This window comes from Silurus aristotelis (assembly GCF_946808225.1).
Source record: "Silurus aristotelis genome assembly, chromosome: 12".
NCBI lineage: Eukaryota > Metazoa > Chordata > Actinopteri > Siluriformes > Siluridae > Silurus > Silurus aristotelis.
Window position 1 is genome coordinate 25876849 of NC_139585.1, and position 12500 is coordinate 25889348.

Here is a 12500-nt window from a genome sequence, read left to right on the forward strand (position 1 = left end):
CTCTGAGAGACTTTATCATGAGGTGCCATGTTGAACATCCAGTGGTCAGTATGGGAGAATTGTACTTAAAGCAGCAAATTATAACTGCTTTGCATGATTATATGATGAACAGCTGCTATCACTTAGCATGTACTCCCTTTTCAGCTGCACATTGACTACTCTAAAATATATCCATATTTCATTTCTATAGTATTGTCTCATGAGAAGAAATACTCAAATGGTTGCTGTAATGTGAGGGGTATACTTTGTTTTATCTAAAATATATATATATAATTTTTTTGTTTTTCTTAGGGCTGTTATCCGATGATGAAAATATTTAATTGTCATGATTTAACTCGTGATTAATCGCAGCTTAATTGCACATCTCTTCTGAATGTACTTTAAATTAAGACTTTTTAAGTTTTTAATACTCTAATCAACATGAGCATAGACAAATACCAATGCTTTATTTAAATGCATGTTCATTATTAGTGAAACCAGACTCTAGAGCTGTAATTATAATGAAGTACTTTAAATTACGTAAATCATCAGGACACTAAACTGTATGTTTCCTGTATGTTTCCACGCGGCCAATTTGAAATGCGGATTTGTGCGTCGTGGCGGAATTCGGTGCTTGGGTTGAGACTTGGCGCATCAGTAAAATGTGTATTAATGATAAATTTGAGTTTTCTAGATTTATTTATTTTTATATCTGAGTAAAGAAAGGATGTTGTGAATAAACGTGTTGCATTGAAGGTTTAAATTTTGCCTCCTTTTTGTTTATATTATTCATAAAAATGGTCAAACATGAAAAGCGCTCCACATTAATCACGTGTTAATAAAATTAGTGCCGTTAAAATGAATTGGCGCTAACGCGTTAATTTTTTAAATATATATATATATATATATATATATATATATATATATATATATAATAATATACACACACATAATAATCCCTGTAAATACCGCAAATGTAAATGCTGATTTACCGCGGTTCGAATCTCACTCCCCCAGTTTATCACGGAATTGCATTTGCCAGATAACTAATTAGTCTGGCTGATTTTCCCCGGTCTCTAGCGGGTAGCACGATAGACCAAAAAACCTATAGGGACTAGTTTTTAACGTGTTTTATGTTGAAATAATGAAATTTATTAATACAAATATAATTTGTTATGAAATGAAGTAAAATGTTATTCCAGTCCAGAAAGTAAAGAATAAAGGTGACGTGTATATTTAACTCCGCCTCTTTTTGGCGTACAGACCTGTATACTGTACAGTACATGTACTCACTATAAATGTGATGGTGTACTGTATTTCTACCAGTTTACACAAAATTCACCTCGCTATATCCTCGCAAATATTGTGTGTGTTTAAAGTGTGTGGGAGGATGATTTACGGCTTAAATGATAAAAAAAAATATAGATATATTTTTGGGGCATTCATTTATTGCGGTTTTTCGTTTAGCGGTGGTGGTTTTGGAACGTAACCACCGCGATAAACGGGGGATTACTGTATATCCCGCCTGTGTTAGTCACGGGTCATGGAAAGTGTAACTTCATTCTGTCACATGAGGGCTGGATTTATTCACGCATGTTGAAAATATTGATTAAAATCTTCTTTATTCTCACATCTTTAGTTAGAGAATTATTATAATAGGGTGATTTTACTCAATTTTTTCATTATAAATTTTTTTATGTTTAATGTTAAAAGTGCTATACAAATAAAATGAGGTTATTAAATAAGTCTTTTTTTCTTTCAGTTTACCTACCAAATTCATAGACTATTCAGTTTCTTGGAATGTCTTTCACATGCCAGAGTGACGTTGCATCAACGCTTTCTAAAGCACAGAGAGAATGTCGAATGGAGAGAAGCGCTATGAGTTTCAAAAGAGAGGTCACCAAGCTGGTGACTCCGCATACCACCGCTTAAAGAGCTCCTCCATACCGACTGGCCCAGTGTAAAAACTTTTAAAAAGGCATCGGTCTGCATTTCTGCTTCTGCCATTCTTTCAAAAAAAAAAATTTTTTTTTCCCTGCTAAAACGTATATGGAAAATCCTCCAAAATGCCAAACCTGTCAAATCTCAATGTCTATTAGGCATGTTTTGATAGACTGTAATACTTATAGCCTTGGAGAAACTTGTGGACACTCTTTAAAAGGTTTTAAAGCAAATAAACCCAAATGTAGTATTAGTTTTTAGAGAAAAGTGATCTTAAACATCTTATTTCAAATTTACTAATTGTGTAACAAAACCAAGCTTTCACCTTGAACATAACCATAGAAGTTGGCATGGCGCTAAGGAAAAAAAACAAAAGAAACGTACGTGAATTAAGTAAATATGGAGCTGATATTGTAGCCATGCTTTCTCAAAGTCAAGTGTGGTCTTACAAGCTTTTTGTAAAGCAAAATGCCTTAGGCAATAGGTTTGATTCAGTTTTGAATGACGGAAGAAGAGCGTAACAGATTTCCTCTTTTTGTTGGCAGGCATGTTCAGGAAGATTTTCAATGGCCTACTTAGATTGTTTGTGCTCTTTATGGGTGATTTCAAGCCTTGGTGGAATCGAATTATTATTAGATCTTCATGATAATAGAAAAACTACTCTTAGAATTCTGCTGCACGAGAAAACCATTTGCTTTTATCACCTGCCGATTGACGAATACTGAATTACAGTCTAATTGAAACTTAGCATTTTTTTTACTCTCCCTGGTTAGTAGAGGAGAACGCCCTGATAAACCAGAATTCGCCATTGTTTATATTAGGCAGAAAATCTGGAATGGGAAACAAAGTTATGAAAGAGAGCAAGAGAAAAAAAACTTTTATATCCTTCCTTGTTTACAATAGAGCTCCTATAAAACCTCACAGAGATTCTGCTTTATTCTGCATTCACGCGTGTTCGTACAGGTTTTTGTGCCCATGGGCAATGATGCAACCGTAACCTGAATTATTAGCAAGCAATTATGACATATGTATATAGTGGAATTAAAAAGTATATGATGTACAGCTTTACTTGTGTAGTGTGTATTGTGGTAAACATTTGATTTGCAATGGGTGTAACTAGAGGTCGACACCGATAGTTAATAACTAAGCGCCCTCTAGAGGTAAATCACTAGATTAGATTAGATTGTAAATCACTAGATTAGATTAGATTAAACTTTATTAGTCATTGTGCAAGGTACATGTACAGAGCCAATGAAATACAGTTAGCATCTAACCAGAAGTGCATAAATGACCTATATACAATAACAGTAGATCAATCGGGTATGAGGTCCATATATACAGGGATGAGTGAGATTAATGTACAGAAGGTGCGGTAGGTAATAATATATGATGTGTGTAAATATAGTACTATACAATATACTGTGCAAAGAGTATGCATAGACAGACATGTCAGAAGATAATATTTGATTTGATTTGAGTAATATTTGACCTGGATTCTAGTATCCATTTTAAAAAAGGATCGGTTGACTAATCGGTTATCAGCGAGTACCATCTAACCAAACTGTCTTAACTATCAACTATCAGCTATCAGCAAAATTAATTATCGACCTCTAGATGTAATTACCATTTCGACCATCGGTATTTTTGCTCATGATGAGGAGAACCTGTTTATAGACACAATTGTATTTTATTTAATGTGATCTATTCAGTACTATGTAGAAATCTTTTTGGCAGTGTGTCTTTTGGATACACATCCGTGAGCTTTTTTTTCTATTGGATTGGCTATTTTATCCCATTCTTCATTTATGGCAGATCTTCTCAATCATCATCAGACTTGATTCCAAGGTACCATAAACTACTGTCTTCAGGTCTCTTCATATATATTTGTTGTTCAAGTCTGCGCTTTAGCTGGACCACCCACTGACATTCAGAGACTTGCCCAAGAGCCACTTTGGGGTTGTTTTTAGCATTAGGGTCATCGTCGTGTTGAAAGGTGAAATGTTGCCCAAGTCTAAGTTTGTGTCCACGTTTTTTTTTCCACACATGTTCCTGTATTGCAGTGCATTCATCTATTGTCACTAGACTCCACTCTCGGAAGCACCCATTACAATGACCCCTATTATGTTCGTGACAGAATAGCATTAGTCAGGTGATCTGCTGCAGGTTGTATTTTCTATTTTTCTTTTTTTTTGCCAGGTGTAGTGTTTCTGTTTTGTAACAGAGGTCGATTCTATTTTACAGATACCAATAGCTAGGTTGGATCGTACTTGCCGATGACCGATTTAATAAAAAAAAAAAAAAACAAAACTAAAATTGTACTGAACTTTATAATATTAAAATGAATTTAAAAAAGTAATAAATCTTGAAAATGTATAATTAAAATACTAATGTTAATTAATATAAAAAAACATGCATTCAAACTAAAACAGGAAGTAACACTCCAAATAAATAAAAACACAACTAAAATTAATAAAAAAGACACTTCAGATAAACAGAACGTGGCGTCTCTCTGGAGGCCGCTCTCATACTGTTTTAACGCAACCTGGAAAAACTATCGGTATGGATCTTTTGCCAATAGGCGATATTTCACTATCTGTGAAAACCTCTATTATTTAGGCCACTTTGGTCTTGGGAAGATTCTCATATGTTTAATATCTTTGCCATCATATATGACTTACCACATTTGCAACACAGAGATCCACAGACAGTTCCAGGGACTTCATAGTATAAGATTTTTGTCTGGACAGTGCACTGGCAGGACCTTAAAGACTCTGGTGTGTGGGTCTCCTATCGATGCCGATTGCAACAATTCCAAACACAAGTCTTACATTTGTGTATGAGCGGTTAATTAACTAACCTGCGCAAGTTTTTACAACTTTATGTAACTTATTAATGCAGATTTTCACCTTGTATTATAAAAGTTTTTATAGTTTTATAGCTTATATTAAAAGTTTGTAGCTGCACCGCAGGGACACGGTGATCTACAGAACTGTATAAAAGTCTTAGGTCAGCCGGCCCAACCTTTTTTTTTTGCACCACATGTGCACAATTAACCACAATAACGTGCAGATTGTATTCCTATCCATGTTATATGATTTAATTACAAAAATCTGCTAATTTTGCATGCAAATACCTTAGTGAATTCATCTAGAAATTGTCACTTTAATACAATGTGTTTTTATAAAGTTTTATAAAATTTGTTTGTGAAAACATAGTTTAAAATGTCATTCCTTACGTTCCTGAACATTCGGGCCCACTGCGGATTTCAATGCTGTTAGTTAGGTTTCAAATGAGAACCTGCGAATTTATTGAGCTGCAAGTTCCGAACCGCGAATTATCAGGGGTTGACTGTATAAAGAAAATCTTGCTCAACTCACCATAATGCAGAAACAGTGGGAGCTGGATTTATAAAAAAAAAAAAAAGAAATAAATGCCTTAGGAGGAAATGGTTATTTGTTTATTTAATTCATTAAATAACACCCTGCAGATTGCAAAAGTCGAATAAGAATGAACAAGTTGTAGTCTTGGGCCACCACCACCTTTGTTATTGAGTGGACTTGCTAATGTGAAAGTATGATTTTGCCAAATTCTGCGACCTTTGGCCTTTTGAATGGAATGATGCGGTTAAAAGTTGGTTTTATTAGCAAGTTTGCAGTGAATTAAACTTGTACAGCATGTGTTTGTTGCTCAAGCAGGTCCTGTATGAACCTGGTGTAAAAGACCTTTCTCACAGCAGTCATTTTGCAGCTGTTAGCCTTGACAAAAATTATGGTCCTATTTTTTAGTTTGACGAGAACCAGGTTCCTGCTATTGCTCAAGGTCAGACTAAATGCTTGCCAGTTTAGCCTACAGAAGCAGCAGACAAATTTTGTGTATTTTCTGCTTGTATTCCATTAAAAAGAAATCAAAGAAATCTGCATAGTCATCAAATTACTGCTGAAACAACGAATCTAATGGTGGCCTAAGACTTTTACACAGTACACTTATGTATGTATACTGTAATAGTTTTATGTTTTAATGAATCATTGAGCAACATGCTATTTAAAGTGATGAGCATTTTATTGGACAGGAAATTCTACGTACCAAATTTATTTTCGTAAGATTTGGTAGATTTTGAATCTAAATACTACTAAAAGATTTACGAGCGACCCTGCTAACAGATCTTTATCAGGATATTTTACGATCATTTAAAAAAGAAATTTGAATATCAAATTATTTTTGTCCTCTACGATGTTTTTATTTTTTTTATTGCCTCATGTAACAAGTATGTTTTTAAACCATAGCTTAAAGTTATCTACTTTTCAAAATGTGTTTCAGAATGCGGTCAGCCGCCTCTCCAGAGTCGAATAGTTGGAGGATTTGATGCAGCTGCAGGTCACTGGCCCTGGCAGGTCGATATACAGGTACAGTAAATAATCCAATGTTCAGATTAGACTACCGTAATCTCCGGACTATTGAGCGCACCCAAATATAAGACGCACCCACTGAATTTTACAAAGATTTAAATTTTTTTATTTCAAATTTTTTACATTTCATTTATTATACGCCGCACCTGTCTATAAGCCGCACCTGTCTATAAGCCGCAGGTGTCTACACTGAAACTAATGAACTTTACACAGGCTTGTATCTAAACAGTAGCCTACCAAGAAAGTCATTGTTCACCGTCTTCCTTCTTCCTTTCACAACTATTTCTCTCACGAGTTTTTCTTTTGGCATCGCCGTGCGTTTAAAAAAATCACCATCGGTAAAGCTTTTCTCCCGATGCCATGCAGCTCAGAACACAGGTGAAGTGCGTTTTTTCATGCCCTGTTGACAGTCCAAGTGAGCGGCAGGTCAAACGTCAGAGGAACCGCATTCATATTTATGATGTGGTGTGGCCCGATTCAGTGGGAGCAACATTCATTGTTGTACTGAAGAATTTCATTGGTTCACCTGAACCCGTTCCGCAATTTCATTGGTCTAATGTCATTGGGATCAGTTTTTTGTCTTGAAGCTTGTGAAACCGGGAAAACCCCCGGAAAAATCCATAAATTAGCCGCTTTGTTGTTTAAACCGCGGGGTTCAAAGCGTAATGATGGATGATCCGCTGTGGCGACCCCTAATGGGAGCAGCCGAAAGAAGAAGAAAAAGAATATCTGTCTGATCCTGATCTGCTAGCACAGGGAGTTCTAGTCAGTTTAATCACTGTGCTAAATGAATGCACTGCCATAGAATTAACTGTAATCATAGAAATAAACAATCTTGTTTGCATACATAGTGAAAGGTTAGAGCTCTAGTGAACATTTTCCTAATGATATTACATTTACATTTGGTAGATGCCCTTATCTAGAGTGACGTACATTTGTCCTATTCATACAACTGAGCAGCTATTTAAGGACCCTGTTTAGGGGCCATAGAGTGGCAGCATGGTGTTGCTAGAAACTCACGACCTTCGGTTTCCGAGTCCAATCCCTTAACCACTAAGCTACGTAGCAGTTCCTGAGGCACAAAATAAAATTCATGAGGAGACGATAAATAAAAACGATACATGAAAACAATTGACACGAAGAATTGACACCGACTGCTTCATTTACGTGACAGACGTGTTATTCACTCTTTCTTTCTTTCTTGTTTGCTCTAATAGCCTCATTCATTTGCATTTGTTTTAATAAATAATCACTCTACTTTATCACGGTGTATGATTTACAGCAGGCACACTTTTAGATCGGTTTGTAAAATAAATGGATAAAACTAACGGTTAATTTTTGATAGTTTTGCAAATCATTAATTTGTCGATCCTTGAAATGATCGTGGTATACGCTCAACGACCCATAACTAGATGTAGGTTATGCGTCCGCGTTTACTTTCTCAAAAACACGTGCAAGCGACCTGTAAAAGTCAGAAGTATAAACAGGTCCCTGTCCTGACATAACCTGCATGTGCATGACTTCAGACTGACATCATCGTAGGTGTGACCTACATACATAATCATACAGTGCAGTAATAAGGATATTATCTATTTTCTCTTTATGCGCAAGGATATTTTTTATTTCTGCTCATGCAAAAACACCTCATCTAATAAAGACTTAACTGATGCATGTAAGACAAACAGCGGGCGATTGGATTTGAACAAAGTAGTGCGTTGTATAGATATAGGATTGTGGCTGATAAACACAAATATCCATAAGCACACGCCAAAATCTAGTGGAAACGTCTTCCCAGAAGAATGGAGGGAATTATAAGAGCAAATTGGGACTAAATGTGGAATGCGATGCGCAAATATTACATCCCATACTTATGACTAGGTGACCCAATACTTTTAGAAATGTAGTGTATTTTAATAGCTGATTTTTGGTGATGGCAAAAACCAGAAATTTTTGTTACTATACACAATATACCATATAAAAATGTCAATTTACACATTTTCTAAATTTCTAAAAAGCTCTCAACATTCTAAATGCAGATTAGAAGACAATCATTTGCAGGAGTCTAAACAATTAGAATTCATCACGTGATATACGCGTGCACACTGTAGGTGTGTGTTGGTTTTGCGATTTACTTATATGTTGTACACCACGGCCTTCTTATGTGGATTAGAAGTGTATGTGCCAATTATAATATGTGTAAAGTATATCAGAGTATTTCGTGTAGCTGATTATCAGATACCCGAGATAATAAACTCCAAACTGAGAGCTGTCAATTGAGAGTAAGAGATTTGGTTACATAGTCGCAAGAAAAGGGCTCCCCCAACTGGTTTTTCTGCTTTGGTCACCTGCCCTCTAAACAATTCCCTAACTTCCATTTTGCATCCAAACACGACCAGACCATATGTACCAGACGCCATATTGACCATATTGACGATCAATTAATCTCGCAGTTTTTAAAAAAATCAATCTGCAGATTGTGCTGCAAATTAGGCTGATTAAAAAGGATTAAGGCACCCGATGAACAAAAAACACCCAATCTTCAGCTTGTTCTGTCCTGAGCTTTAAGTTCTTTTTATTCGTTCTTAGTCTAGCGTTATATATTTCATCGGTTGAATATGACGCTACATTTGGAGAGAGAATGAGAATAACATTTTGGAACTAAATACTGTAGTTAGTGAGCCTTTAAGTAGCTGTAGTTAAGGTTACAGGTAGGCATGGGTATCATAACCTGCAGCAAGTGCACCGACTGGAGGGGTTTGTGTTGTTCATTGATTTTAAAAGTTCACCCATGGCTTGTTATTAGGATCTTCTAGAACCACCTTTAAAACAATAACTTGAAGTAATCGTGTTTTGTAGGACTATAAGTTGCTCATCGTGCAGTGTAGGAACTTCGGCTTGCATTGAGCATTACAATCCTACATACAGAAGGACCCAGCACACAGTCGCCCAAAAATGTAGTGAAATAGCTTTGGGTACTTTTACTGATGTTTACTTTTAATCGTGCCATCTTTTGTTTGAACCATTTCAAATATTTTTTGGGAAATCCTCAGCCAAATGACTGGGTGTGTTCTCTTTGCTTTATTGATCAAACTATTAATAGCTCAATTAAAAAAGATTTTGCATGGCAGGAAAAACTTAATATCTAGTTTATTGAATTGTGATGTTTCAGGTTTATTCATTGCTAACAGATTCAACACACAGACCTGGAATTGTTGTACTGAAGCTAATTGATCTTGAAGGTAGTCTTGTCATAGGATGCTTTTTTACAAGTCAGTTTGTAGAAGATGCCCTGCTTGTTCTGGAAGAGCTATGATTGTGTGATGGAAGCATTTAGGAACGACGGTGGTAAACTATGCCAGATGGCAGCACAGGGCTGCCAAGCATAGAGTAGTGTAAAAGCACACAGTCATTGGACACTAAAGCATTGAAAACATGTTCTCTGGCAGCCTGACCAAAAAGAACAGCCCTACACAAACCCCTGACAACCCAAATGAATACTTTTGGTATGAATTGGAACATTGATTGTGAGCCAGGCTGTCTCTTCCTACATAAGTGCCTGACCCCACAAGTGCTCATAGGACTGAATGGGCATGTATTCCTACAGACAAGCACCAGAATCTTGTAGAAAGCATTCCCGATATTGTAACGGCAAGGGGGGGACCTCTGTGTTAGGGCCCATGGGTTTGAAATTAGTTTTTTGACTGTGATGGTCTGGTATCTGCATACGTTTTTCTTAAATGGTGTGATGATAAGGTCTCTATGTTCGAGGTCAACTGTGGATTTTACTGATAGCTAGGCTGGGTCATACTTGCAGATAACTGATTAATCAACCAATTTGTTTTTAGATACTGGACAAAAAAAAACAAACAAAACACTCCATGTTAAACTTTACACATGAACATCTTATTCATTCTTTATCACCAGATGATCTGTATAAAGATGTTTTGAGATGATGTTTATTGTTAAAAGTGCTATACAAATAATAAGAATTGAATTTAATTAAAATAGAACTGAACTTTACTACAAAAAAGTACTAAATCATGGAAATGTGCTAAATGAAATATGAATAATACATATTGACGGAAAATAAGACATGCATTCAGACAGAAGCAAAAAAAAAAAAAAAAAGCTCTGAATAAATAAAAAGTTACATTTCAAAATTAACAATAAAAAAAGTTTTAAATAAGTGGCGTCCGTGATTCGCCTCTAGAGGCCACTCTCGCACTGTATAACGGAAACCGGAAAAACTATCGGTATTTATTTTTGCTCTATTTTGTCACTTTCTCGTATTGATTGTGGGCGAGAATTCCGGAGATAAGGAGCAGCCCAGCTAAATTCCCTAATATTGACTAAACGAGCAAAGTACACTGAGGGAAACAAATGAGGAAGATCTGAGAGTGCTCTTTGGGGTGTAGGTATGAAGCAAGTCAGTAGGTATGAGGCTACAGGATTATGAAGCGCTTTGAAAGTTAGAAGCAGAAGCTTGTGCTCTTCGATATTTGACAGGAAGCCAGTGTAGATAATAAAGAACCTAGGATGTCTGCTCGATGGAGGAGATTCTAGTAATTAAACAGGCAGCTGGAGTTTGTGAGGTAACTCAACCAGAAGAGAGTTACAATAATCAATGCAGGAGGTAACCAGAACATCAGCAGTCTAAATCCACAGCTATTCTTATACATGCTCTAAAGATGGAAGTATGCAGACCGAGTAATATTGTTCCCATTCCTTTAAAAAAAACGAGTTAAGTTGCTCAAGAGCTCCTGGTTCCACAACCCCAACTGACTGTATTAGACTGTAGAAAGGACATTAGTTATCACACACTTCAGTGCGCATGATATTTCTCTCTCTCCAGGGTTCTCTCTCTGTTTATGTATTATAATCACACTCTTGGGTGATAGATGAGTTTTCAGTCTGGTTTCTCTCAAGGTTTCTTCCTCATACCATCTAAGGGAGTTTTTACCTGACACAGTTGCTTGCTCATTAGGGACAAACACACAAAAATTTGAATATATGTAAATTTTGTTCTATATTTCTTAAAAAAATTACTTGAATCAACTATCCGTGCCGATTAATTGCTAAAAACCGATGAATCAGTTGACCTGTAGTACATATGGACCATATTGAAATTTTACTTCCTTTTTTAGGAACTTCTTGGCTTGTTCTGAATAAATTGCTAAAATATTGCTTCAACTTAACCCAGTAAACCATTTATTCTTAGAACGCTGAAGGACATATATGTGGAGGAACAATCATTGCTCAGACCTGGGTTTTGTCTGCAGCTCACTGTTTCCCAAAGTGAGTTTCGTTCTTTATTCTTTATTCGATCTTTATTTTATTCTTGATATTTCTGTGCAGTCTAATTTATTAGATCTTGCACCTTTGCTGATTAGATCATGCTTGATGGTCATGTTTGGCGCATCTGCCTTTCTCTCTTGTCGTGTTTCCAGTCCTCAGGACATTTCCCAACATACGATCTACGCGGGCCGTCTAAAGCTGAACGGTTGGAACCCAACCGAGTCGGTTCATCGGATTAATCGCGTGGTGGTGCCGTATGGCTACACGGATCCGCAGCTGGGCCAGGACATCGCTTTAGTGGAGTTGGCTACTCCAGTCACGTGGTCTGATCACGTCCAACCCGTGTGCCTCCCAAACACAGACGTTACGTTTGCTGCAGGAACGCAGTGCACCATCACAGGCTGGGGAGACATCAGAGATGGAAGTAAGTGTGGGTAGGGAAGCCGGACACATGGGTTGAGAGGAAAATATAATAAAAAAAAACAGCTGTAGTGTGTTTCGGTCCATGTTTGCAGTATTATCAATATTTTATTTAATCAGTAATTCTGGTCATATATGAACATTAAGCTTTTCATGCATATCCTGGCCTTGGGACACTGATGCACTTAAGACTTATTGACAAAAGTGAGGGTTCTGTAGCCATATCTGCATTTTAGTAATTTGTTCTTTACCAAAAACAAAAGAAAATAGTCACGTAGAAACAGGGAAAAAAATAGAGGCCAGAGGACTCTCCCCTGTAAAACAAACAAACAAAAAATTTTAGGATATTGTTAGAGAAAACAAAATAGGAATGTGTGTGAAGAGATATGGCTTAATGTAACATTCTAATGTGTCCTGTTTTGGGGATAGTCTCTTTGCAGGGGGCGGGAAATCTACAGC

At 36.5% G+C, this 12500-nt stretch overlaps 1 protein-coding gene and 1 long non-coding RNA gene across 3 annotated transcripts in view; one reads left to right on the top strand and one right to left on the bottom strand.

Moving 5' to 3' along the window:
• LOC310734763 (serine protease 33) overlaps positions 1 to 12500 on the top strand; it is a 24400-nt gene that overhangs the window by 3138 nt on the left and 8762 nt on the right. The window contains exons 3-6 of one of the 2 annotated variants that reach the window (XM_083557186.1): positions 6238 to 6323; positions 11545 to 11621; positions 11774 to 12045; positions 12471 to 12500. The exon at positions 12471 to 12500 is cut by the window's right edge and continues 131 nt beyond it. In XM_083557186.1, the coding sequence (XP_083413312.1) occupies positions 6238 to 6323; positions 11545 to 11621; positions 11774 to 12045; positions 12471 to 12500 (465 nt within the window). The remainder of the gene's footprint in view (positions 1 to 6237; positions 6324 to 11544; positions 11622 to 11773; positions 12046 to 12470) is intronic. The other variant, XM_083557187.1, reaches the window with a different exon arrangement.
• Positions 3383 to 5658, bottom strand: LOC310734808. The gene is made up of 2 exons (XR_014536149.1): positions 4942 to 5658; positions 3383 to 4878 (listed from the first exon to the last, which is right to left on the bottom strand). It is a non-coding gene; the product is annotated as an uncharacterized lncRNA (long non-coding RNA).